This window comes from Branchiostoma floridae, chromosome 5 (genome assembly GCF_000003815.2).
Source record: "Branchiostoma floridae strain S238N-H82 chromosome 5, Bfl_VNyyK, whole genome shotgun sequence".
In the NCBI taxonomy this organism is placed as follows: Eukaryota; Metazoa; Chordata; class Leptocardii; order Amphioxiformes; family Branchiostomatidae; genus Branchiostoma; species Branchiostoma floridae.
Genome location: NC_049983.1, coordinates 3,174,389 through 3,199,543, shown reverse-complemented (window position 1 = coordinate 3,199,543; position 25,155 = coordinate 3,174,389). Strand labels below are relative to the sequence as shown.

At 41.4% G+C, this 25,155-nt stretch overlaps 4 protein-coding genes across 4 annotated transcripts in view; 2 read left to right on the top strand and 2 right to left on the bottom strand.

Annotated features, from left to right (window-relative positions):
• LOC118415558 (protocadherin Fat 4-like) overlaps nucleotides 1-2,818 on the bottom strand; it is a 38,151-nt gene extending 35,333 nt beyond the window's left edge. Inside the window, exons 1-3 of the mRNA XM_035820243.1 lie at nucleotides 2,733-2,818; nucleotides 1,684-1,954; nucleotides 178-392 (exon numbers count right to left, since the gene is read on the bottom strand). Of these exons, the coding sequence (XP_035676136.1) occupies nucleotides 178-392; nucleotides 1,684-1,954; nucleotides 2,733-2,778 (532 nt within the window). The 5' untranslated portion in view covers nucleotides 2,779-2,818. The remainder of the gene's footprint in view (nucleotides 1-177; nucleotides 393-1,683; nucleotides 1,955-2,732) is intronic.
• Nucleotides 2,819-3,005: 187 nt separating this feature from the next.
• On the bottom strand, nucleotides 3,006-10,730 carry LOC118415557. Its single transcript, XM_035820241.1, has 3 exons — nucleotides 10,165-10,730; nucleotides 3,409-3,584; nucleotides 3,006-3,089 (listed from the first exon to the last, which is right to left on the bottom strand). Exons 1-3 carry the CDS (start codon nucleotides 10,232-10,234, stop codon nucleotides 3,006-3,008), a joined length of 330 nt encoding a protein of 109 aa, XP_035676134.1. The 5' UTR covers nucleotides 10,235-10,730.
• A 1,413-nt stretch (nucleotides 10,731-12,143) lies between these two features.
• LOC118416648 (monoglyceride lipase-like) lies at nucleotides 12,144-20,075 on the top strand. The gene is made up of 7 exons (XM_035821819.1): nucleotides 12,144-12,370; nucleotides 15,430-15,536; nucleotides 16,188-16,324; nucleotides 16,673-16,780; nucleotides 17,631-17,729; nucleotides 18,387-18,605; nucleotides 19,211-20,075. Exons 1-7 carry the CDS (start codon nucleotides 12,153-12,155, stop codon nucleotides 19,316-19,318), a joined length of 996 nt encoding a protein of 331 aa, XP_035677712.1. The 5' UTR covers nucleotides 12,144-12,152; the 3' UTR covers nucleotides 19,319-20,075.
• A 2,290-nt stretch (nucleotides 20,076-22,365) lies between these two features.
• Nucleotides 22,366-25,155, top strand: part of LOC118415554 (monoglyceride lipase-like) — an 8,523-nt gene continuing 5,733 nt past the window's right edge. Inside the window, exon 1 of the mRNA XM_035820239.1 lies at nucleotides 22,366-22,747. Within this exon, the coding sequence (XP_035676132.1) occupies nucleotides 22,608-22,747 (140 nt within the window). The 5' untranslated portion in view covers nucleotides 22,366-22,607. The remainder of the gene's footprint in view (nucleotides 22,748-25,155) is intronic.

Below are 25,155 nucleotides of genomic sequence, written 5' to 3'. Positions count from 1 at the left end.
TCCGATCGAATCGCGCCTAATGTGACTGGGGTATTAAGAGACGCTTTTTTGCTCATTCGCTTCGTATGACTTACAGTATTGGACTCAAACGTTTGAAACGGCAGAAATTGATGTGCGCGCGAATGTCATCAATTTATCAGGTTTGGCCTAACACAAATTGAAAGTAAAACACGTTACCTGAGAGAGAATATGAGATGGTGTCCCCGTCGTCCCCATCTGTGACGCTTACGGCGACGTCCCACGTCACCGTCGTGCCGAACGCCTGGTTCTCGGCGACGCTGCCGGAGTACGTCGACGCCGTGAACGTCGGGAGCTCGTCATTGACGTCGTTGACGTTGACGGTCAGCGTGGACTCAGCCGACAGAGGAGTGCCAGACGTGTCGTCCTCGACTCTGGAAGAAGGTACTTTATTTGAGCTGTGTTTATGTAAATACTTATGCACATACTATACTGTCTAGCACTTAGTAACAGTTACTGTAATGCCACATCATTAAACCAGTGCCCACCCTGGTAGTTTGTGGGAACTAAAAGACAATAAAACACGCAAACCGTCCTGAGTATAATTTGTGCATTTTTCTTGATATACAATTTTACTATTATCTAACGGGTTCCTTCAATGCAAGGTCACACACACACACATATTCACATGTTCGTCGGTACTTACCTGTGAGTTAGCGTGTACGTCTGTTCTCACCTAGTGTTAGCGTGTAAGTCTGTTTTTACCTGAGAGTTAGCGTGTACGTCTGTTCTCACCGCAGAGCTAGCGTGTACGTCTGTTCTCACCTCAGAGTTAGTGTATACGTCTCTTCTCACCTCAGAGTTAGCGTTAACGTCTGTTCTTACCTCAGAGTTAGCGTTAACGTCTGTTCTCACCTCAGAGTTAGCGTGTGAGTCTCTTCTCACCTCAGAGTTAGCGTATACGCCTGTTCACACCTCAGTGTTAGCGTGTACGTCTGTTCTTACCTCAGAGTTAACATGTACGTCTGTTCTTACCTCAGAGTTAGCGCTCTTGTCTGTTCTTACCTCAGAGTTAGCGTGTTTGTCTGTTCACACCTCAAAGTTAGCGTGTATGTCTGTTCTTACCTCAGAGTTAACGTGTACGTCTGTTCTCACCTAGTGTTAGCGTGTAAGTCTGTTTTTACCTGAGAGTTTTTACAATTTTACTATTATCTAACGGGTTCCTTCAATGCAAGGTCACACACACACACATATTCACATGTTCGTCGGTACTTACCTGTGAGTTAGCGTGTACGTCTGTTCTCACCTAGTGTTAGCGGGTAAGTCTGTTTTTACCTGAGAGTTAGCGTGTAGGTCTGTTCTCACCTCAGAGTTAGCGTGTACGCCTGTTCACACCTCAGTGTTAGCGTGTACATTTGTTCTCACCTCAGTGTTAGTGTGTACGTCTGTACTCACCACAAAATTATCGTGTACGTCTGTTCCCTCCTCAGAGTCAATGAGCCTGTTCTCACCTTAGGGCTTGCGCGTCTGTTCTCACCTCAAAGTGTTAGCGTGTACGTGTGTTCTCGTCTCAAGAGTAATTGTGTACGTCTGTACTCACCAAAAAGTTATTGTGTACGTCTGTTCCCTCCTCGGAGTCAATGAGCCTGTTCTCACCTTAGAGCTAGCGCGTCTATACTCACCTCAGACTGACCTCAGAGAGTTAGCATGTGCGTCTGAACTCACCTCAGAGTTAGCGTGTACGTCTGTTCGCTCTCGTAGTCCAGCGCCGCTGCCACCTGCACCACGCCGCCGCTCAGCTGAAACATGTCGGACGGCGTCTGGCTGACGATGGTGTACGCCAGGGTCTGGGCCGGCTCGTCCTGGTCGGCGGCGCTCAGCGTGTAGACCGCCGTGCCGACCGACACGTCCTCCGGTACGGCCCGGGAGGCGGGCAGGTTGGAGAAGGACGGCGGTTCGGCAGCGTCTGTCACCATGATGGTCACGGTGGCCTGGTCTGTTGAGTGACAAACATACGGGAGGTTATCACGGCCTTTGTTACTTTCTTCCTTTAGTGACCACGATCATTACGATCTTTATTTAACGTCCAATCCGAGGGACGTCTCTAGCCGAAGCAAGGTACTCATTTTTACCTGAGCGAATTGGGGAAAGCCGTGGAAAGTGCCTCTCCCAATGGCAAACGATCGGTGACATGGCAGGGTTAGAGCTCTGGACCTGTTGGGCCTGAGCCCAACGCGCTGTCGATTACGCCACACGATCTCACGCTTTACCCGGAAGTAAGATGCAAAACTAAAATTTAGGGGCACAATTATATAGTATTTAGCCTTTTATCAATACCCAATAAATTTCATAAACATTCTCGTCCTTTTGAAAATAAATAGGTACGTGGCGAAAAAAAAACGATGGTGAACTGTGATCGGAGCTGTGTTGGTCGTGTTCCTTATTCTATAAAATATATGAAGACATTGTCAAAATGTTTCATGCGGAATCTCTTCGTATTTCAACTAGAAAGATTTGTCTTTTTCGCAGAGAAACTTAACCGCACACCTCAGTAGCCTGATTTTCCATCTTTGTTTTTACTTCTCTCTCGCCTACTAAGCGTTGCTGGGTGTCGCCTGCAAATCAATGGCTTTAATTTTGGTGGATATTGGCGAACGATTTCATCCAACATAATGTATAATATAGATTATACTAACTAAAACAAGCAACATGTGTGTTTTCAATCTGAAGGAATGAACCAATGAAAATATCGTGTATAAGTAGAAGCTATTGACCTGTTACTCCGCTGTAGTCGTTCGCCCGTACGGTCACCACGTACATACTGGTGGTCTCGTAGTCCAGACTGGAGGACGAGGCGACGGTCACCTGGACACAGAGAAAATGTGTTCTTTGATTTTGTTTGGTATAACCAGTTATCCATAATACTCTAGCTAAGGTTCGGTCCTCTGTACTTCCTAACATGCAATTTTGACTAGTCTGGCAAATGTATCAAACCTTACGTTTCGTGGATCGAATATTTGAAGAAGCGGTGTAACAAATGTCTGTTGTTAGATCCCGGTTGCCATGTCATTGTTGCGAGGACAGTGCGACTCGGAGCCAATCAGAGCTGTAGCCATTTTTATTACATGTGGCTTAAATGTTGAGATTATCTTTTCGTTTTTCGTAGTATGTATATTCTAGAGACCGGAGATGTGGTAAACGTATTTGTTGTCTTGTCTATCTGTTTTTTTTCTGTCTGCCTGTCTGTCTGATTGTCGGTCTGTCTGTCTGCCTGTCTTTCTGTCTGTCTGTCTGTCTGTCATGACGATAACTCGAGAAGGCGTAGCGGTAGATATTTGGTAAGTGGTAACTTTTGGAGACCTCAAATAATTAGGTTTGACTTGTTGTTTGTTTGTTTGTTCGTTCGTTCGTTTGTTTGTTTGTTTGTTTGTTTGTTTGCTTAAATCTCACCGCTCCCGTGGAATCCACTTGGAAAGTTGAGCCGACGGGACTGATGATCTCGAACGGCGTGGTGCCACCGCTGCTTGTCCACGTGACCGTGACGTCACCAGACGTGATGACGTAAGCTCCGGCCGGGGCGTCCTCGCTCACGGTGTATGACGCACTGCTGTAGGTGAACGTCACCGCTGAGGTGGGAAAAATGCGTTCAGCTTTTGAATAAATGGTTAGTTATTACCTACATGAAGTAGGTTACACTTTAGAAGCGTTTGTAAGTGTGCCAAGAACACAAGAACGGATGGATGGATTCGTTTCATATTTGGTGTTTGGGGCCTCCCAGCGATTTCAGTATGTACTGCATAGCTTGACTTTAATAAATGCAACACATGTAATCCATTGCAAGTGGAACATACACATGAGGAACTCATTTGCATAATTAATGCGTAAATGGGGGGAAAGCTAAATGATAGATGATGAGAACTTTAAACCTGTGACATTTGTTACATGTTTAAAGTTGAAGATGAATATCACCATGCATTAATTAAGTAAATGTTTATGTCATTTGCATAAAATCTATTTCAAAGAGGTATGTGGTCGCGGTACTTCATGCCTAATTTTAGAATTGATGCCCAAGAAAGGACGATACATATAGAATACAACACGGTGTATTCTGTATCACCTGAGGTACCAGCCCGACCGCGGGTTAGTAAACCAGGTACCAAAATACACCGTGTTGTATATTGGTTATGCCAAGGAGGTTAAAAATATTTTAACCTCCTTGGTTATGCCAATACCAACCATACCAACCCGAGAAAACACTCTTTAAATCCGAAATGGGCAATAATTTGAGAAAATGTGTTGCCCTTGACAAAAAATCGTAAGAACAGCAATTGCAACGTCTGAGACCAGTATTCAATTTTTCGACCCTACCGCACACACATTTTTAGCCTGAGTATCATCCTCCGTAGTAATCGCTGGCTCACGACTTTCGCTTGCTAAGGCCACAGCAAGTAAATATTATGAATGACATCAGCGCGCGCATTATTTTTTGCCTGGTTTCAGAAAAATAACAAGATTTTTTTCTTATGCAGGGATGGTCAACATGATGATGAAGTTCCAAAATGAGCAAATATTTTGGGTTGTAGCCTAATAACTGTACTTGTAGAAGTGACACTTGCGAGGTACCCAGGACTGTCACAGTTATAGAAATGAAACTTATTGGACACTTGTAAAAGTGACACTAATATGGAAGCTATTAGTGTGGTTACCAACTTTGTTGGTGATGCCAGTCTACCACACTAGTGTCACTTTTACCACACCAGTACATGTCTTAAATACAGGAATGAATGCCTTGTTGGCTCTGATACCATGTTTTGTTCCCTTAATTCTTTTTACAACAGTCACTACAACTTTCTGGTACCTATTTTTGAAAATGTAGTCATCTTGTTTGTTTTTTCACCCATCTTGTTTTGTTTTCGCCCTATCGCACTATTTTTGCAGTCTGCAGAGGATGTCATCCATAGAATTTACTTGCTATGGCCTAACCACGGTAACCGCTGGCTCACGACTTTCACTTGCTAACCTCTGTGGCTAGCGAGCGAAAGTCGTGAGTCAGCGGTTACTACGGAGGAGGATACTCAGGCTAGCACATTGTAGGGCCTCAAATAAAGTCTCGTCCTTCCATGTAAAGGAATCCGACCGTCGCTATGGAAACGCACTATGGCTTTGCCCCAACAAGATTGAGGTGATTGACTTCTATCTAAAGGGTGCTGAAAGGTCCGAGAGGGCGTTGACGTATCTATGGTCAAACGATATCTCATCTTTTTTGTCTGGTCCTTCTTTTCAAGGATATGGCACAAAATACCGACCCACCACAATTGAAGGTCCACGTGGCTCTTAAGGGCATGATATCTCACCTTGTTGTGGATGATCCTGTTTCCATGGTTACGACACAAACTAACGACCACCCACAATTGAACGACGACGGTCCATTCGACTCTTAAGGGTGTGTCTTTGAATAGCTTCTTAAGTTAAAGTGCCATTCGGGCATACAAAACGCTTTCTTCCCTTTAACACAGCAAAGCTTTTAATTTTCTACCACTTCAAAATCAACGTTGTATACGTTTAGTAAAAACACAAATGAGATAATTTACTTAAATTTCAGTCTCAACCATTTAACACTAATTTACAATTTCTTATCAACTAACAAGCTTTTGCTATCAGAATTCTGTTACTTTTAAGATGCCTTTTGCAACAACCGCAGTAACTTATACAAGACACCCGAGACGCCATTTACTGTTCTCCTTTCACAAATACAAACAGAGAAGTCGGTATGTCTACACCGAGCGAGCACAATCGGTACGGCTAACGTTACAACATAAACAACCAGGAAAGTGAGAAAGAATGTCCAGAAATGTGATCTACAACTTTTGTTTGCATAGAGGACTACAATATGTCTCTTTCAGCTATCCCCTCCCCCCTCCAAAACACAAACTTGTGGTTCTTATGTGCAAATTTGTACTTGTTGGTGAGATCACAACAATGTGTCCTTCGTCGAAAACGCGTAGCTACATTTCCACAAATTTGATACAGAAGATAAACACTTCTAAGTTGCAAGGTAAACACTCAACGCGGAGCGTAAACACTGCTCAACTAGACTTTACACAGAAAAGGGGCAACGTTGTCATGAATCATTCTGAACATGACAGGTGTGATGTAGATTGCGTCAAATACGTCACTTTGAACGTATGATTTCACAGGTGATTACACAAACAGTGTATCAGAGCCTGGTAAGTAAGGTTCTTTAAGGTACTTTTGCGTAAATTCAAGTCCCTATGAATTGCGTATATAAAAAAAGGAGATATTTTTAAAGAGACCACTAAAAGCAATGATCCTAGTTTCTCCGCATTTACAGACAAAACGAAAACTACTGTCCTTTTAAGATCACTAAATCCACATACCACAGAAAAAAGCCGGATCCTTCGTTTTTTCACGGTCTCAGAAAAAGAAGATGTACCCAATAAGTTAGAATTTAGAGTTAGATTTTAAAGTAGAGTAAAGCCCCATTTCATGCCCCATTCTGAAAAGAAGGAACGTCCAACCGAAATGCCCGTCCCTGCATTTGAACCGTAATCTCCCAGTTATAAGCTAATTGGAACCAGGAGCTCAACTGTGAGGCCGCTACCAATTGAGCTACAGGGACATCCCCATGAAACATAGCGTCTGTACATATGTTGAGATATTGCTACGGGAACAGAGACTAAAACACAACAAGGCGGTGAGTAAAAGAAGCGTAAGTACCCCTGTTTGGACGACTGTTCCAACAAGCGGTGCTCTTAAACTACACGTTTGAAATCGAGTCACCCCAAAAGGAACCGTTAGAAGTAACGGTTAAAAGTTTGAACTTGAAGTTCTTGAGTGCTGAAGTTGGCTCTTGTGTTTAGTGTCGGCGCCTGTTTGAAATTCCGATTCATTAGCGAAACTACCTGACAACGTTTACCCTTGCCACTTTGCCAATGACGTGTTCGTATATTAGTTCACCTTTATCCGCGGGGTAACCGAAATCCATTGTTTATAAAAACAGTGTATTTAGGGTATTAAGTCGGCGGTGGCTTAAAACAGCAAACTTTTGAAAATACTGCAGTTTGAAACCACCGTCCGTCTACTTGATATTCGGTCAAATAATCTTCTTTTTAAACAACGTTAACGGCTATAGGTTACCCTACGGGAATAGGTGAACTAGCGCTGTATACATGGACACTATATTTCCCGTTAAATGATAAACAACTTTGCTACTGCTAGCTATGCTCCGAAACAATCATCATTTAACCCTATTCAGACCGGGCTTTTTTGGTCATCCCTGGACCGGGGGGGGGCTTTTGAGGCCCTCCACTTCTAAGTCCTATAACTCTAAAACGACGTGTCGTAGGGCCACTAAATTTTTAGGACATAATTTCGACATAATATCTGACAAGTATGTGACGTTTGACGTTATGTTGACGTAAGATGACGTAATTATGACGTCATCAATTTGATTACATTGGCCAAACCCCTGAAAAATAGGTATTCTCAGAAAACTTCAGGTTATGCTACAAAAATGTAGCAACAAGTGCAGATAACAGAATAATAATGTTTATTACGACTTGCGTTGCCAATAGCAACATCAATGACGTCAATATGACGTCATAAAATGACGTCATGCACATCTAAGATACGAGTTGGGCTCCGCCATATTATATCCACTACCTTGAATTTATAAAAATACTTTTTTGGCAACAAATAATCACAAAGGGCAATGGAAATAGACTAAATTCATTCATTTAGATGGTTTTTGATGAAAAAATACCAGGTAGTTACAAATTTTAAGGGATAATTAGCTTGTTATTATTGATTTGGCCATCTTGGATTTCGGGCTGATGACGTCATCAAATTAGCATAGTTTATGCATATATAATTATGAAAGATATGCTGAATAATATAAGATTTTATTTATGTACCAAAATCGCAGTAATATAGCAAATAAATGTGAAAAATACATAGTTAGAACCAAAAATAGTGATTTTTGGCAAAACTGCCTGTCAACAAACGGTTGCCATGGCAACAAGAAAAAACGGAAAATTTGTCAAACTTTGCAAAATTGTTGCCAACAATTTTTTAGGAAAACTCACCAAATTTGGTGGCTCTAGCGTAAGCCGTTCTGGCGTTATAGGACATCGAAGTTAGCGCGGGCCTCAAAAGCCCCCCCCCCCCGGTCTGAATAGGGTTAAACGATAATACATTGCAGTTATGAAATGCTTTACAATTTATATTCTAAGGATGTCTTTACACTTGTTTTAAACTGTAGTACTAGACAATGTTGTCTAATTCTGTCGTAGACTACAGTTACTTTATTTCTGAGTGTAAAGAAAAATGAAGTTTAATATAGCCTCCATGTCTGAAATGTATTACTGCAGTAGACTTTACTTCATTTCTCTTTACAATCGCGAAGCTGTGGTCTAGAATTCGAAGTTATGATGTCTAGTACGACAGTTTAAAAAATCAAGTGTAAAGACTGCCTAACAATCGAAAGATTGACAAGATAAAATAGTCAATTTGAACAGAGTAATATCCTTCATAAAATATTGGCTTCGGTGTCACAATGAAGCAGACTTATAGTGAAAAAAAATCGAAGTTCCCGCAGTTATTTTGTTTGTTTGGTGTTTGTTTGTTTGTTTGTTTGTATACCCGGTAAGCTGTTACGCGTTATTGCGCCAGGTTTGTGCAGAGAAGTCCAATCTGCATATCCGGAGAAATTCATTTGAACCATTCACACCTACCGGGGAGGACCCCTACTTTTTCAATAAGCGTGTTGGGCTCTTCTACGTGCTCCATGTGTGACTCTTCTCAAAAACACTGTTCCTCCGTTTAACGGCCTAGCCCCCACTTACAACTGAGTCAAAAAACCCTTGCCTATAGCTTTCGTCTTGGTACGAACGCGGACGAACAGCTGTGAGGAAATTCGTGTTAAGTGCCTTTTCCAACAGCACAACGTCGGGCAAGTCAGGAATTCAAACTCAGTACCTCAAGAACTGACAATAAATATGTATCAAGAAGTCTACTTATGCTCACGACCAATTCTGTCTATGTTTTGTAAGTTTTTGCTGTACCTTTGCTGTATCATATTTTGTTCCCGGAAAACTACCCTACTGTGCACTGATTTTAAAAAGTGAACCCATAGCAAGTTTATGCTAAAAATCGGAACCGCTTGAAAATATACATACGGGACTCACTCATGGCAGGGCTTTGTCAGTCTCTTACGTATAGGACACATACCAACAAAGAGAAATCTTTATACGACTTGCATACTAGAGCAACGAAAAAACAAAACAAATTTTTTTGCCAAGTACGAGTGCCTGTAAATGATCTTTGAAACCTTCCTTCCTGTACAATATGTAAATGTGTATACTCCACTGATTATTATGTGTTGAATAGGTGAACATATGGATGTAAGAAAATGAATGCCCAGTGAACGTACAGGAAAAGCAAAGTCAGTAAATACGGTACCTTTGCGCCAGTGTGTTTTTCGAAAAGGTGGGCGATTTCTACAAAGACGAAACGAATATGCACCACACCTTTCCACAGGTGTAGACAGGTGTACCCTAAGGCACTGACAGCTTAAGAACAAGACGTTTGCCAGGTCAATGCCCCAAGAAATACCTCCTACAGAGTCGATAGAAATTCCACTGATCATTCACTTTTCCGTCCACCTATATATTTCATTCTAGGATATAGAGTTAGCTTTTAATAGCTTAAGACTAGAGTACACACTTGTGATATTGTTTTTTACATTGTTTGAATCTCTTACGTTACCTGCAATTAGCCCTTGGGCAAGAATTTGCAATGAACTTTATATTCTAGGTAAGTCAGAAAGATATGGTTTACTAGTAGGACGTTAATGTTTGGGTCGCGTGTGGCATAACTGAATGGTGTTTATCCAAAATCACCCAGAGGTCTAGTGTTCGAATCCTGTCATGCTATCGGTCTTGAGACCTTGGCAAAGGAACTTGCAATTGATACGACTTTAAATTTTCTCACCCCAACTGTACCCAGGTGTAAAATTTGGTACATGACTTCGCTTGGGGAGGTAAAAGATGGTGTAAGAAGAGGGTCGGTTTCCACCTTCCAATACCGTGCCCCAAAACACCGTGAATAACAAAGTATTGCGCTTACAGGCTAAAAATGACTGTGTTCTTTACCTTTACCTACTTTTATTCTACGTTGATGTCTTACCTGAACATCCTGTCGACAAGATCAGAAGAAGCAGACACCGGCAGAAAATCCAAGTCATCTTAGACGACATCTTGCCTTCTTCTATTCCTTGTCGTATACTCCATCGTGTTGTTGTAGAATACTAGCGAAGCCTCTGTCCGGCCGCGCATCCACAGGTAGTTGTCTAACATATGCCGGCGTCAAGTAGACAATAACGAAGTACAAAGACGGCAAACTTCTTTAAAAACCAGGGTCCGAACTTATAAGTGTGTCCCCTTTCTTTATCGGGTCGTCTTGAGAGTTTCTTGCTCGTTTCAAGATGTCGCCATGGTTCGTTTGTGACGCGCGGATGGGTGTATACGTGACGCTTGTGGTGTGTTACTCAAGCACGCATCCAGGCATGCGTTAATGGGGACACCCAATCCTTCCCGGGAGGTCCTTGGATTGATCAGGCGGTTGCTGCAGTTCTGTAAAATTCCGCTAGAGGCGATTTTGTGCTGTCGATACGTTGGCCTGGGCGCACGTAGCTGGTTTTCTGTGCCACAGTGTTGCAACGTTATTGTGGTAACCATCGTTTCGAATGTAAACAGTTAAAAGAGGCGACTTATTCGAGAACAACGCGAAAACAACATTCGGACTGACTTTGTTCCTGTTCCAAGAAGATAGAAGGACGCGAGTAGCATGCCCCCCCCCCCCACACACACACATGTATACATCTTTGCAATCTTGACTTTCTATCGGTTTACCAACGAAAATGACCCATTTGAAAGTAAATAGAAGGAAATACAGTAATAGCGACGAGCGAAAGAGGGAAAGAAGGCTTAAGGATTGGGTATAAAGGTTGTAGGAAGGCTAGGAAGGATGAAGGAAGAAGGGAAAGAAGGAAGCCTGAAGGAAGGAAGGAAGAAAAGAAAGGAAAGGAAGGAAGGAAGGAATGGAGGAAGAAAAGAAAGGAAGGAAGAAAGGAAAGGAAAGGAAAGGAAAGGAAGGAAGGAAGAAGCTACTATGAAGGATAAAAGAACGAAGGAATAATAAATGGAAGAAGTAAGATACGAAATTTGAAGGAAGGTAGGTTGGATGAAAAAAGGAAGCCGCAAAGGAAGAAAGAAAGTGAAGGACGAAAAGAAAGCGGAAATGTGAGAAAAGAGGAAAGATCCCTGTTTAGTTTACTTTCCAATGCGGTTTTTATTGTCACAGGTTAAAAGTCCACTTTGACGGCTACGTCGATCCATGTTTGGGGAAGTACAGATGACGTTACATCGATATTTTGTGAACGTGAAGCAAAACAAGATGAACGTGTATCTCCTGAAACAAAGGGCCCAGGTGTCACAGTGGACTTTAACCTCTAACAATAATATACAACATGCAAAGTAAACCAAACAGGACACCGAGAGGTTGGTATTAGATATTTTCTCACGGACTGAGCTCTATTCAAACTTTTTCCTCCAGGTTTTCGGCTCAAGTTGCGCCTCTTACAACAACGTGGGACGTTTGTATTGCTGTTAGGCTGTGAGAAAGCTGTTATATGGGGAGTAAGGCCACAGCAAGTAAATTTTATGGATGACATCCACGCGCTCATTAATTTTGCCTGGTTTCAGAAAAAAATCTTCTTCAGGGATGGTCAGATAGACCAAAATGGCTACACAAGTTGTATTGTAAACTAATAATTGTATGTAGAATTGACACTACAGAGCTAGAGTTAGCCTTGACTGTAATTGCAGAAGTGAAACTTGCTGGACAGTTATAAGAGTGGCACCACTATGGAAGCTATTAGTGTATACGTAGTTGTCAACATGGTTATAATGATGCCAGTCTACCACACTAGTGTCGCTTCTAGTACACTTCTTGATACTAAAATGAATGCCTTGTTGGCTTCAATGCCATATTTTGTCACTTCTAGCAGTGTGTTACAACGTTTATGGTGTCTCTTGTGAAAATTTACCATCTTGTTTTTTTCAACCCATCTTGTTTTTTACGCCCTATCTCATTATTTTTGCAATCTGCAGAGGATGTCATCCATAAAGTTGACTTGCCGTGGCCTAAGTGTTATCTTTACTCAAGGAATAACACAATTTCTGGCCAGAGTTGACAAGATGTCTAAAACCAGCGGTCCGCAGACTCACCAAGGCGTACCGTATGCTACCTTGCCTCACCTAGTGAACGCACACGGGCAGTACCTCTTCCGTAAGGACTGGGAGCCAAACCTAAAACCTGGACAGGGTCCAAGGTACGGCTGGGATAGTCCCCGTTGCAGAATTTTAACTTGGTTGGCTTTTAATTGGGAGGAGGACTTGGTTCGCGGATTTTCAACGTTGGTTATTTTCTCTTATGTCGGGAAAGGGAGTTTGTTGAGGAAGGGAGTTTGTCGTGAAAAGTACTGTAGTTTCGCCCCGTTTAGAACATGTTAATAGCCTGTTTGGAAGGATTCCCTAATCCATTTTGCTTTGTCCTTGCCGAAATAGTGCAGGCTTCGAAACGGGGCGAAATTCCCTTCTACGACAAACTTCCTTCCTCGGCGAAGTCCCTTACCCGGCATAAGCTAAGAAAACCTAGCCAACGTTGAAAATCGCGAACCAACGTTAACGCCCCCCTCTCAAATAAAAACTAGCCCCATTCGAAGACTGCAACGGAGTCTACGACTGAGATTTGTTTATTTAAAACCTCAGAAACGGTGCGCTTTTTTGTACCCACAAAAAAATTGCAAAAAAAAAGAAACACTTGTTGAAATAGATACAAAATAGAAGTAACGGGGGCCGCCCTAAGACGGTCCCCGTCGTAAGACGGTACGGATTTTTTGCTGATCTTATTATCCATAAGTACACCGTGTTTGTTGCCACTGACTATGCTGATTACAAAGGTAAATAAACCAAGTCCATGCACACAACTTTAATTTGCATTCCAAGTATACTTTAACATATTTAATTCATGTTTTTTTAAGAGCGGAATTCTAACAGTAATGTTGACAGTGCTGAATCACTGCGGTCACCGGCCTCTGCGTATTGGCGGCTCGTGTCGCTAACTATACGAACTCATCCAAGCAGTCACACAACTGCCATGATACACATAAATAAAGGTCCATAAAACACTATGAATATGGGTCTTCAAATGTTTGTTGAGTAGAAAAGCAACCAAAAGGAAGCGACATAAACATTGCCACCATTGTACTCCCAAGGGAGTGTGGCCGTGAAGGTGGCAGACTAGAGAACGCTCCAAAGATTTATTTGACTGTAACAAATGATTCGTGCTGTCTATGAAAATAAGACTTGACAGAGAGATGTAGATGATATTTTCATATAATCAGACAGAGTTTTGTTGATGTTGGCGGTGTCGTTTTTTCGTAATAGTTTTTTTAGTCGGGCATTCACAATCAGTGCATTCAGCCCATTGCCCGTAAAACATCAGCTTGATTGTTCTAGGTACAGCCTTCCTCATGTGAGACAAGAAGTACATACAGTCACAATTTTATTGTCAAAAGAAAGCTAAAATATCATACTATTAATTTTTTTCTGTGTACTTAGATTTACCACTTACTTCTGAAGAGAGCAAAATATAAAAAAAACGTACCGAGTTAGGCACACTGTCCAGCGTAGCACAAAATTGGAAGGTTACATACACGAAATTGTCTCTCAGTGTTTGCCGCTTGTAACACGCAGCGCGAAAGGTTCATGAACCACATGAATGCATTTCTTATTCAAGTATGTTGTTCAAATCTATAAGTAAAAAATTCAGTCAGCAAAATTTGACCACTCTCAGGCAACTAGCGATGGAGCGCCATGAGTTTGAGCGCAAGAAAAAGCGTACCGTGTTGGGGCACCTCCCGTTAACTTTCTAAAAAGTGGCTGATACTTCGCTTGCAAAGGTATGAAATGTGACGTAACGTTATGTTCAAGAATGTAAAGTGAATAATGCGTAGAAATTTTCCGCCTGTTTGCTTTGATAAACAAACCCGTTACAAAAACAAACAGAACATGTTTACAGTTTGTCGTCGAAGCCCTCGCTTGCTATCTTGACGACCTATGGAAAAACTAATCTACGTATATTATAACCACTTTAACCTTATATTTTTCGTTCTCGCAAAATACCCAGTCTGGCCCCGGTATGGACAAGGAGGTCGGCGGGTAGAAGCTTGATATTTTCTTGGTGAAGTAGAACATAAAACCATAGCAGAAATTTATGCATTTACAGTCAGTAATGTGTGGATGATAATAATATTTGGGTGGGTAACGTTAAGTCAGAAAACCCTATGTTTTTTTCAAGTTTATGATGTCTATAATGGCTCTTTATGTTGCTGTGGCAGAAGTTACGGTTTCAAAATCGGTATCTCGTGTTCTGGACATGCTATGGTCGTGATCTGTTTTTATTGTTAGGCCATGTTGATTTGATTATATGGATGACATCCTCTGGGAACTCCAAAACTAATGCGAGCGAGCGAATAAAAAAAAAGTTTGGCCAAAAAAAAAAGTTGCCTCCAGTATGAAATCAAAGTGGCCAGGAAGGTTTAACATAGGACTAAACACACATAGTATGGTATACCAACAGTTAGGTGTAGGGACCAGTACATTATACGGGTACAAGACATTTTTTTCTTATTGGACCAATCCGAAAAAAAAACAGACCTGGAAAAAAATCAGAGGAACAGGTTTCGCCAATTACAAAATCGACACACTATGTCAGCAGGCATTTGGGGTCTTACCGGGGGCCAAGAAGACAACAAAAGGAAGTCAAGTAGAGTTTAACGTCAATTGTACCAAGTTTCTACAGTCAAAGGTACAGAGACAGTTAGCCTTTATTACTTGGAGCTGGGATTTTTAAATGCCAGTGGGAGTCCAATAATCCACCAAACAGATTCCTTTGTAGCAAAACTGACCAATTACCATTGTTTTGAGTATTGCAGTTCTTAAGTTTCCACAGACAATCAGGTCCAGGTTCAGATTCGGACCTGAAAATGATCCTCTGGACCTGAACGGGACCTGAATTTTCTGTACTGGTACCTCCCCCTACCAACAGTAGATTTTTTTTCTTTCTGTCCTTTCGCATCTTATTCTGTGACTTTAGATCTATTTTGGCATTCTATGGCATTAGACTATGATTAGTTATCTGTTTTCTGATACTTTTTTTCAATCTACAGAATATTTGTGCTCATTTTACAGCTGCTTTGCATAATTCATTGTGTGGTCGAATTTTTTTTTTTTTTGGAAACGGCCGAAAATTGGTGCGAGCGCGGATGTCATCCATATAGTCAAATCAACATGGCCTTATAACTCTTGTTGATCCTTTGTCTCACAGGGCTCTCGTATTTCTGTCACACGGCTACAAGCAGAACTGTCTACAATATGACGAGTTTGCTAAACAAATGACGTCATATGGACTCAAGGTGTTCGCTCACGATCACGGTGAGTTTTGTCGTGTTACAAAATCAACATCAGTAGCTGTCAGTCATTAAATAAAAGTAATCATACCTGATATTAGTAAAACAATTTTTGCCAAACTTTATGACAACTTCAGGAAATGTTTCCTTTCCTTTGCTTTGCCTTGTTTCCTTTGTTTGTTTATATTCAAATGGAAAAAAAAACATGGCAGGATTTATCATGTTTACGCATAAACAAAACACAATTACATGGATTCTTTTGCAGTCAGAAACTCTGAGATAGAGAGAATGAAGGATAGAGAATGAGACAAAAAGGGAAGGAAATGCATATGGGAAGGAGGGATGGAGGGAGGTATGTAGAAAAAGAGGGAGGGGTGAAGAGGGAAACGGAGAGATATGTTAAGAGAGATAAAAAGATAGAAAGAGGGAACGAGAAGGAGAGAGACGGGAGAAAGAAGAAGGGAGAGAAATATAAAGAGACGGCGGAAAATAAAAAGATGAAGAGAGGTATATAGAAAGAGGAAGAAAGAAGATAATTAAGAATTAAAAAGACAGACGGACGTACAGACAAGCCAAAATATTACTTCATTCAATTTGGAGCATGTGATAAGAACAAGCCGCCTATAATTTATGAAGTTTTCTTTTTATAAAATCATCCCACGTTTCTGTATTACAGTTGGTCACGGACAGAGCCAGGGCTATTGCGCTGACGTCACGTCTTTTGACGTCTTTGTTGAAGACGTCATCCAACATGTCTGCCAAGTTCGCCAGCAACATCCGGGCATTCCGGTCTTCGCTGTTGCGCATTCCATGGTGAGGACGCCTTTGTCGCTTCTGAAAATTTAGAAAGGAAATTGTCAATTCAAACATCTGTTTGGAGATTAGTTCAATGCCAAGGAAAGCCGTTAGGGGTCCCAAATCTGAGGATAAGAAACTACTTTATACCGAATTGCATGACAAATCATCCATAACAGCCATACTGTTCCACCACACACATACATACAGACATACAGACATGCATGCATACAATTGAAAAGGTGTCATTTGACACCTGCTCCGCCATAACCTCCATTGTAACTGTATGTGGAGAATCCAAATAAATGAATAACTAAATAAAAATAAACGCGAAGGTAATGAAGCTATTATTATCAACTCCGCTAGGGGGCGCTCATCACCATCCTGGCGGCCCTCAAACGTCCCGGTCTGTTCGCTGGGGTCGTCTGTACCGGTGCTGCTCTCAGAATCAACGGGATTCCAACTGGCTGGAAAGTACGTTTTACGCTAGTTCACCTTTATCCGTAGGGTAACCTTTATCCGTTCTTTTTAAGAACAATGTATTTAGGAGTATTAAGTCGACAGATTGAAACTTCAATATTTTGAAAATATCACAATTAATATTTGAAACTACCGTCCATCGACTTCATATCCCTGTTTAGGAACACAACGGATATAGGATACTCCGCTTATAAAGGTGAAGAAACCTTACCAATTCATGTCAGAGACTGCTAAGGAAAAAAAACATAGACAGCGTTCTTCTTTGGTCGGGAATCAAGCAGCCTTTGGCATATAATGGTGTATATAGGTTATGTAATAATAAATAAAGATAAAGGTGAACAAGCGTTACAACGTTTTCTATGCATTTGATCACCATAGTTCTACCTTATTGCATACACATAGACTAGAGGAAATGTTGTTTGCATGGTAACAGCCACTCAAGCAACTGGGAAAAATTTGAAATTTTGAAAATCCATTTTTTACGGATTTTGTTCAGTTACTTGAGTAACCGTTATCTTATCAGATCCTACGGTAGCATAAGATAGTATCAAAAGCTGGCAGAGGAGTGAAGCTGGCTTAGAAGTGTATTTCGCTACCAGGGTGCCCGTTTGACTCTTTGGCTGGCTATATTCCTCTGCCAGCTTTGATAATATCTTATGGCACCGTAGGATCTGCTTGGAGATTAGTTATCTTGTGTATCTTATTACCTGGATGTCTAACCTTCATTGACGCAGCTTAGATTTTGAACTTGTCGTGTATCATCAATCTTCTGTACAAATTGATACATATTCTCCGTTTTTCTGTTGATTATTTTTTTGTTTGTTTGTTGGCATGCTTTTTGTAGCTCTTGTGTTTGAAGGTTCTGGCGTACTTCTTTCCATTGGGTATTGTACCAGGCACGGGAGAAGCCGGCGGGACTCCGACGACCAGATACACTGAAGAGGTAAGAATGGTGTTTATGCGTATGTACAAGCAGATGTATGTTTGTGTTTGTGTGTCTGTGTATATTTGTATGTGTGTGTGTGTGTGACTGTGTGTGTGTGTGTGTGTGACTGTGTGTGTGTGTGTGTGTGTGTATACATGTGTGTGTGTGACTGTGTGTGTGTGTACGTGTGTGTGTTTCTCTCTCTCTGTACGTGTGTGTGTATGTTTGTGTGTTTCTGTGCGTATGTGTGTGTCCCTCTCTCTATGTGTGTGTGTACGTGTGTGTGTATGTGTATGTGTGTGTGTGGTGTGTATTTCTGTGTGTGTATGTGTGTCTGTCCATATAATGATATAATCAAATCAACTTAGCCTAATTGTCAAGAATATTCTACATGCTACTAGCCTATAACAGTACCTTAGTCTATGGCTAACTTGAGATTTTTAAACAAGCAACACTGCAGAGGCTTTAGCAATTCCAATTTCTCGTAGGAGAATTCTGAATTCTCCAGGATGCCAATCTCTTCTACGACGAATACATGTATTTGTAAACTACTCTTTTCTTATTAATTGTACTATAGTAACCCATTGGACATACATACATATGTACAACAGAGGTCTACAATCATGCAAAAACCTGACTGCAAATTCCGTACGTTTGTGTCGCATTTTCCCAAAGATGGACCCGGATTTAAAAGACCCGTTGAATCACCATCACCCCGGATGGCGTTACCGCATCACTGCTGAGGGTTGCGGGGCGATAGAGCGTGTTTGGGCCGGGGCGGCCTCCTTCACCTCCCCCGTGCTACTGTTACACGGCGGGGACGACCCCCTGGCCCCTCCCGCTGCATCTACGGAATTCTACCAAAACATCGGCAGCGAGGACAAACAGATCAAGGTAGGTATGTTTTTGGGTGCTGTTTTTGTTGTTCGATTTGTGTGCTTAATTCTAGTTCCGCAACATCGATGACTCTTGGTTTTTATTTTGCTTGACTTTTTTTCCGTTTACAGGATTTTTGCTACTGAAGTTAAAGATTGCAACGTTGATAATTAATTTTTCCTTATTATAGCCTTGCCCTTTATTGCTATCGCGCCACAAGCGTGGGAATTTCTTTCTTATCTTTCGCAACTTTCCTTTTCTCTCTTTCTGTCTTACTTCCTTTCCTTTTATCATTTCATTCTTTCGTTTTTCTTCTAATACTCTCCTCCTTTATTTCCATCTTTTTTTCTTTCTTTCTTTCTTTCTTTCTTTCTTTTTCTTTCATTCCTTCTCTTTCTCTTTTCCTTCTTTCTTTCTTTCTTTCATTCCTTTCTTTCTCTTTCTTTGTGCCTTCTATCTTTCTTTCCTTCTTTTCTTTTCTTTCTTTATTTCTTGCTTTCTTGTCTTGCTTGCTTTCCCTGCTTCTTTCTTTCTTTTTCCTTTCTTTCTTTCTTTCTTTCTCTCAATCTTCTTTCTATCTTTCGGTCGACTCCATAGTCACGATAGTACCGTGCCGTTGGCAGGTTTACCCCGGTCTGTACCATGAAATAATATTCGAGTTACCGGAGGACGCTGCTGTGGTCCGCAAAGACATCATCGACTGGATCGTGCACAGGCTGCCATCCCTATAGGTTCCGATAGGAGGCGCTAATGTCTTGAATAGCTTGTGAAATCTCTCGTCTGCCGGATGTTATAACTTGATGTGAGTGGACTCATGGCAGTGAATGAACCGTGTTTTATTCTAAGAATGTCGTCAAAAGTCACGTGAAAAAATTGCTGCACGACGATACAGATTGTGGTATTTAAACATTATCAAATTCACTAGCTAGAAGCAGTGTTTTCTTCTGTCCGAGTCAAACATATTGTACACATAAGGTACACATAGGGTTAACTGTCTTTCACATGTCACTGTACAATATATCATTGTATTAAACACATCGTAGCCTATAGTCTGAATTTTGCAGAATATGCATATACAATGCAGAGTGTTACTGTAATATAGCTAAGGTTAAAACATTGGTTTTAATATAGATTATATTGTATTATGGCGTATTAGATTGTAATGTAAAATCATCAAAAAGAATAATACACTTCTTTTAGTTTTAGTATTATTGTTAAGTGTTTCATGACGTTTTAAGGGGGACTTCGACGATTCTGGAAATAATTGTACATCATCTATGTAGTGAAAGTTTCGTGTCCATCACATGAGATATTCACATGGAGTAAGAAATGCGCTCGCGTCATGGTGACTTTCACTTTACATTACTTCCTCACTATTTCCGTTATAACTAATTTCACGATCACATGCCATAGTAAAGGCTACGTGTTCAGAGAAGCCTCAATCAGGCCTTCTTACGGGGCTGCGTATTATAGAATTCGGCAAAAGGGGGGATAATTATAGCCTCCTTCACCGGCCTCTCTGGGAAGCTTGGCAGTTGGGGTGGCGGCGGGGGCTGGCGGTAGGTCGATTCGCGATTTTTAACCGGGAATATGCCGGGAAAGGAAATATGCCGGGAAAGGAATATACACCGGAAAGCTTGTACGGGCTAGGCGAAATCGGTTAAAAATCGCGAATCGACCGACCGCCACCCCCACCCCCATCCCCCCACAAAAAAATTGCCAAGCTTCCCAGAGAGGCCGGTGAAGGAGGCTAGGATAATTAGCCAGGAATTCGAAATTCAGTCCCGGCAATATAGTGTACATTTTCCCCCAAAGCTCAGGTGCCGTGGACAAACTCCCCTTGCCATTCTTCTCCCATACAGCCAGCCAGGGTAGTTATGAAGTCTATTCATGATCATGAGACCCAGAATATGTATACTTACTTACTTACTTATAATTTTTAGACTACGTATAGTCACTTTGTAATGGGATTCTCTTGATATGATACCGTAGATAATAAGCTATTCACACGTACAACAAATTTCAAGAAACTCGATGCAAAAAATAAAATCTGTTTGAGCCTTTATACGCGACAACTCTCGCAATTAAAAATGGTTAATATAACATATGAAAAGATAACTGGAACCCAATATTAGCTCAATCTGATTTTAACGTGATAGAAAACATTACGGATTTACCCTTGTATATGTGAACCTTTATTTATTACTTAGTAAGTAGAATTTGAAGTTATAATTCTTTCCGTTTTGCAGCTTGACTGCACGAAGTCATTTTACTCTTTGTCTCACCAATAAATTTTTCTGATAAACTGGAATCGTTGTTGTTGTTGTTGTTGTTTTTAACGTTGTTTTGTTGTTGTAACGCTTATAGTACCTATTGGCATATACGAGGGTGAGTCAGAAAGTAATGCAAGTGGTTTCATAACAGACTAGTTTTTTGATCGAATAAGTTAAAATTTGGCTTAAAGGTAGAGAAATATGTCCTCATGAGATTAAAATATCTAAATTTGCTGTTCATTATCTTATGAGTGACTGAGCTAATTTCAAGTTGACCATACCCTAGGAAGCCCGTCAGAAGAAAAGTGAGGTCCAATTAACGTACAATTAATAATTTTCCTAAACCAATTTTTGCTATCGTAGGAGACTGAACCTGGACATTTAATAAGCTGCATTTCTCCGTAAGCCATACGCTTATTTTCAACTCTGAAATCCGATCAGTTTTTCTTTTTTCGTTGCTGGTGTAGAGTGAGGTATACGCAGTCGTCAGGGTCATGAGATTTTTTGTGTTATGATTAAAAGTTTCTGTAGCCTACTTTTCCATTAACTAAGACAAATAAAACTTGGCACACTTCTTGGCCTTGAAACAGTTAATAACAGTGTAAAGTTTCGTTTCTTTCGGTTAATGGAAAAGTAGTCTTTTAACCGACAACTCACGAATTCGTGTATAAATCAAACAGCTCTGTACCTCAATTTACACCATTCTAGCAGTTGTAAATGAAGAACCATTGAGAGTTCAGAAATGAAAATTTGCGTGCAACCTACAGAGACATTTGTTATAATACATGTGTAATTTCAATCTCCTACAGTAATTTGAAGTCGGTCTGATTTAGGAGAACTGATTGTCTGACAAGCTTCTATAGGTGTGGTCAACTTGAAATCAACTCAGTTGCTCATTAAGTAATAAAGAACAAATTGAAAAATTTCAATCTCAAGAGGACATATGCCTCTACCTTTGTGCCGAATTTCAACTCAATTGATTAAAAAATGAGTCTGTTATGAAACCACTTGCATTACTTTCTGACTCACCCTCGTATGTACAAGGCAGCAAGTTTACAGAATGCTTAAATTTAATTAGAAAATAACCTAAGGTTCCTTGTGTGAACCGTTTAATCATCAAATGACTATGAGAATCTAGGAAACTTACATGAGTTATAGACAGTATAACGCTAGTTCACCTTTATCCTAGGGGTAACCTATATTCGTTGATAACGGTATTTTTGGATATCGACGTACATATTTGTTTCAAATTTCAATATTTTCAAAACATAAAAATATACTAACTATTGCAGTTTGAAACTACCGTCGATCGACTTGATATCCATAGATACCCAAAAAAAATCATCAACGGGTATAGGTTACCCCGCGGATAAAGATGAACAAGCTTATAATATACGGTAAGACTTACCGCACAACGTCATACCTTCCCACCCCCTACGGTTGTGAAGAATGGACTGCTCCGCGCGTGACGGCTGATGACGTAATTGAGTGCACGCTTGGATGAATGTTTGTCCTTTGGGGGTCAAACTCGACAAGCCGGTTGTATAGTACGGTTAGGCTCACGCGGGCCAGGGTCACAGTCCACAATTCTCTCTCTCCACATAACTTAATCTCCGCCTAGCTGGTTAATAACTACCTCAACTAGGTGTATATTAACTCCAGGACTGCTGGCGGTAAACTTGAAAACGTGGGATAGTCCGAAAAGGGACGAGGTTTCGTCGTGAAGCTGACCTGAGGTACTCGGGAAATGTCGGGCGATTCCGGAACTAGCGTGGACGGCCCGAAGACTCCACAGGGCGTTTTCTACACCAAGTTGCCCCACCTGGTGAACTCTACGGGACAGTATCTATTCTGCAAGTACTGGGAACCACAAGAGCAAGAACCAAGGTAACACCAGTTCTAAAATTGCAACGTGTCAGACAGGTTAACCCTCACATGCTAAGGAATAACCAACACCAGACTTTAGTCCTTTTAGTAATGGCCGATGACATTCAAAGGGTTAAAGATATAAACATTGTGCTATGGTTGTGTAGCAAATATAGTTAACTGTTTGCTAGCGATATGTGTGAATGTTTTGTTATTGGTTTTCGTTCAATCGCCGTGAGATTGTTTTCTCTTTAGCTTTGTTGTCTAACAGTATAGCGGCAGGTGCAGTAGACAAGTTAGGGGTCATTGACATTTTGTCTTTTCTTTCCTCCCTTTTCTGTGACGATCTCTTAGAGTCTTTTTTCTATCACGTGTTATAGACAGCCGCCACTTTTAAGTGAAAAATGGCTTCGTTGACTGAGGCGAGCAACAGACACTTCTAGGCCGGCGTTTGTTTGGTTTGGCGGTGGAAGAGGGACGGCTGCCCGCCCTCCCAAACTGTTTAGCGTCTCGGATTACACGATGGCGGCTTATGATTTGTTATCGCTGACCGTGCCCCCATACCGCCCTCTGGCGTCACAGGATAGCCCCCCAAGCAGACTTCGGGCGGGGGTGGGGGTTGCCTAATTTCCAAGCAGATCATACGGTCGCATTTATAAGATAATATCAAAAGCTGACAGAGAAGTTAAGCCGGCCTAGAAGTGTGTACTGTACTAGTATATGCGACCGGTGCCCGTTTGGCTCCCTTTGGCCGGCGATATATACTCCTTGGCCAACTTTTATACTATCTGGGCCCATAGGATCTGCTTGCATTGGAGATTTAGGTTTTGCCATCTATTGATAACCTTCGACAAGAAGATTGATATGTAATACTAGTAGGTAGCATTCCTTTGTATGTACGTATATGTGTCTTTTTTTGCGGATGATTGTATTGATATTCAGAATGTCGGTAGGTCTTGATGAGACCTTGAAATGATAGGATTTTTTTCGCATCTACCTATTATTGAATTTGAGGCAGTGGTGAATGAACTGGAAAAAAGTGGGCTTCGTTATTTCCATGTTACTTATAAGTAAACACATAGTCTTTTGGTGATGTCCTAGATTGTAAAGGCTCGGTAAAATTGTACCGACCGTACACCTACTAGTGTGTCGTGCAAATTTACGAAACATTTACAACCGGAAAACCGATACCTGTGAAAACAGAACGAAAACAAAAGCAAAGTCTGGAATTTGACATGAAGCTAGCAACAAGCTTTTATGATAGGATACGTTAAACCTCTGTACACTTATCGAGAAGAATATACCATAGTGGCTCATGCAGCTCAAACGGTCCAGTACAAAACGAAATTGCCAGCAAAAGTGTATTACGAGGAAACAAAACGAGAAAATGACCCAGAGAGTCTGCTATGGAGGCTAGCTAATCCCATGGATAGTGCAGATGACAGACTATCACGTTGTACTGCCAGTTATGTACATGTAGGCGTGACCGGTGGTAGGCATGCTGTGTTTGTGTGTTAGTGAGTGAGACGGCTACCCGGTAGTGGTAAATGGCGTGTAACATTCCTGACATCCAAGCAGATGTGTGTGTGTGTGTGTGTGTGTGTGTGTAGGTACGTGTGTGTGTGTGTGTGTGTGTAGGTACGTGTGTGTGTGTGTGTGTGTGTAGGTACGTGTGTGTGTGTGTGTGTGTGTGTGTGTGTAGGTACGTGTGTGTGTGTGTGTGTGTGTGTAGGTACGTGTGTGTGTGTGTAGGTACGTGTGTGTGTGTGTGTGTGTGTGTAGGTACGTGTGTGTGTGTGTGTGTGTGTGTGTGTAGGTACGTGTGTGTGTGTGTGTGTGTGTAGGTACGTGTGTGTGTTTGTGTGTGTGTGTAGGTACGTGTGTGTGTGTGTGTGTGTGTGTGTGTGTGTGTGTGTGTGTGTAGGTACGTGTGTGTGTGCGTGTGTGTGTGTGTGTGTGTGTGTGAGTGTGTGTGTGTGTGTGTATGTACGTGTGTGTGTGTGTGTGTGTAGCTACGCGTGTGTGTGTGTGTGTGTGTGTGTGGGTGTGTAGGTACGTGTGCGTGTGTGCGTGTGTGTGTGTGTGTGTATGTGCGTGTGTGTATGTGTGTGCGTATGTGTAAATGTGAACAGCATAACTTGAGAAGGCGTGAATGGACATAATTGTCATTTTGTATATTACATCTCTCTTATCTACCGTTACTGGGTGTCCCCTGCAAAGTAATGATCATAATAACTTGAATTTTGGTACATATTTATAAAAGACTTTGTATTTGACATATACGTAGAAATCTGAGTTGTGCTTATTATTTCTGGGTGAAGTCGAGAACATATTGGTCACCCCTCGTGCCCCGTTTATAGTATCCCCTGACAGTGAAGCTATATACGGTGCCTCGTAACCATGTCACCAAAGTCAATCCTGTTTCCGGT

Bases quoted from the DNA above. Each gene is read 5' to 3' on its own strand.
- LOC118415557 (XM_035820241.1), bottom strand. From the start codon at position 10,234: ATGTCGTCTAAGATGACTTGGATTTTCTGCCGGTGTCTGCTTCTTCTG. The intron at 3,585-10,164 runs GTAAGACATCAA...TTCCCACCTCAG, and splicing joins CTTGTCGACAGGATGTTCAG to CGGTGACGTTCACCTACAGC. The intron at 3,090-3,408 runs GTGAGATTTAAG...TCAACATTTAAG, and splicing joins AAGTGGATTCCACGGGAGCG to CCACATGTAATAAAAATGGC.
- LOC118416648 (XM_035821819.1), top strand. From the start codon at position 12,153: ATGTCATCCATAAAGTTGACTTGCCGTGGCCTAAGTGTTATCTTTACT. The intron at 16,325-16,672 runs GTGAGGACGCCT...CAACTCCGCTAG, and splicing joins TCGCTGTTGCGCATTCCATG to GGGGCGCTCATCACCATCCT. The intron at 18,606-19,210 runs GTAGGTATGTTT...TGCCGTTGGCAG, and splicing joins GCGAGGACAAACAGATCAAG to GTTTACCCCGGTCTGTACCA.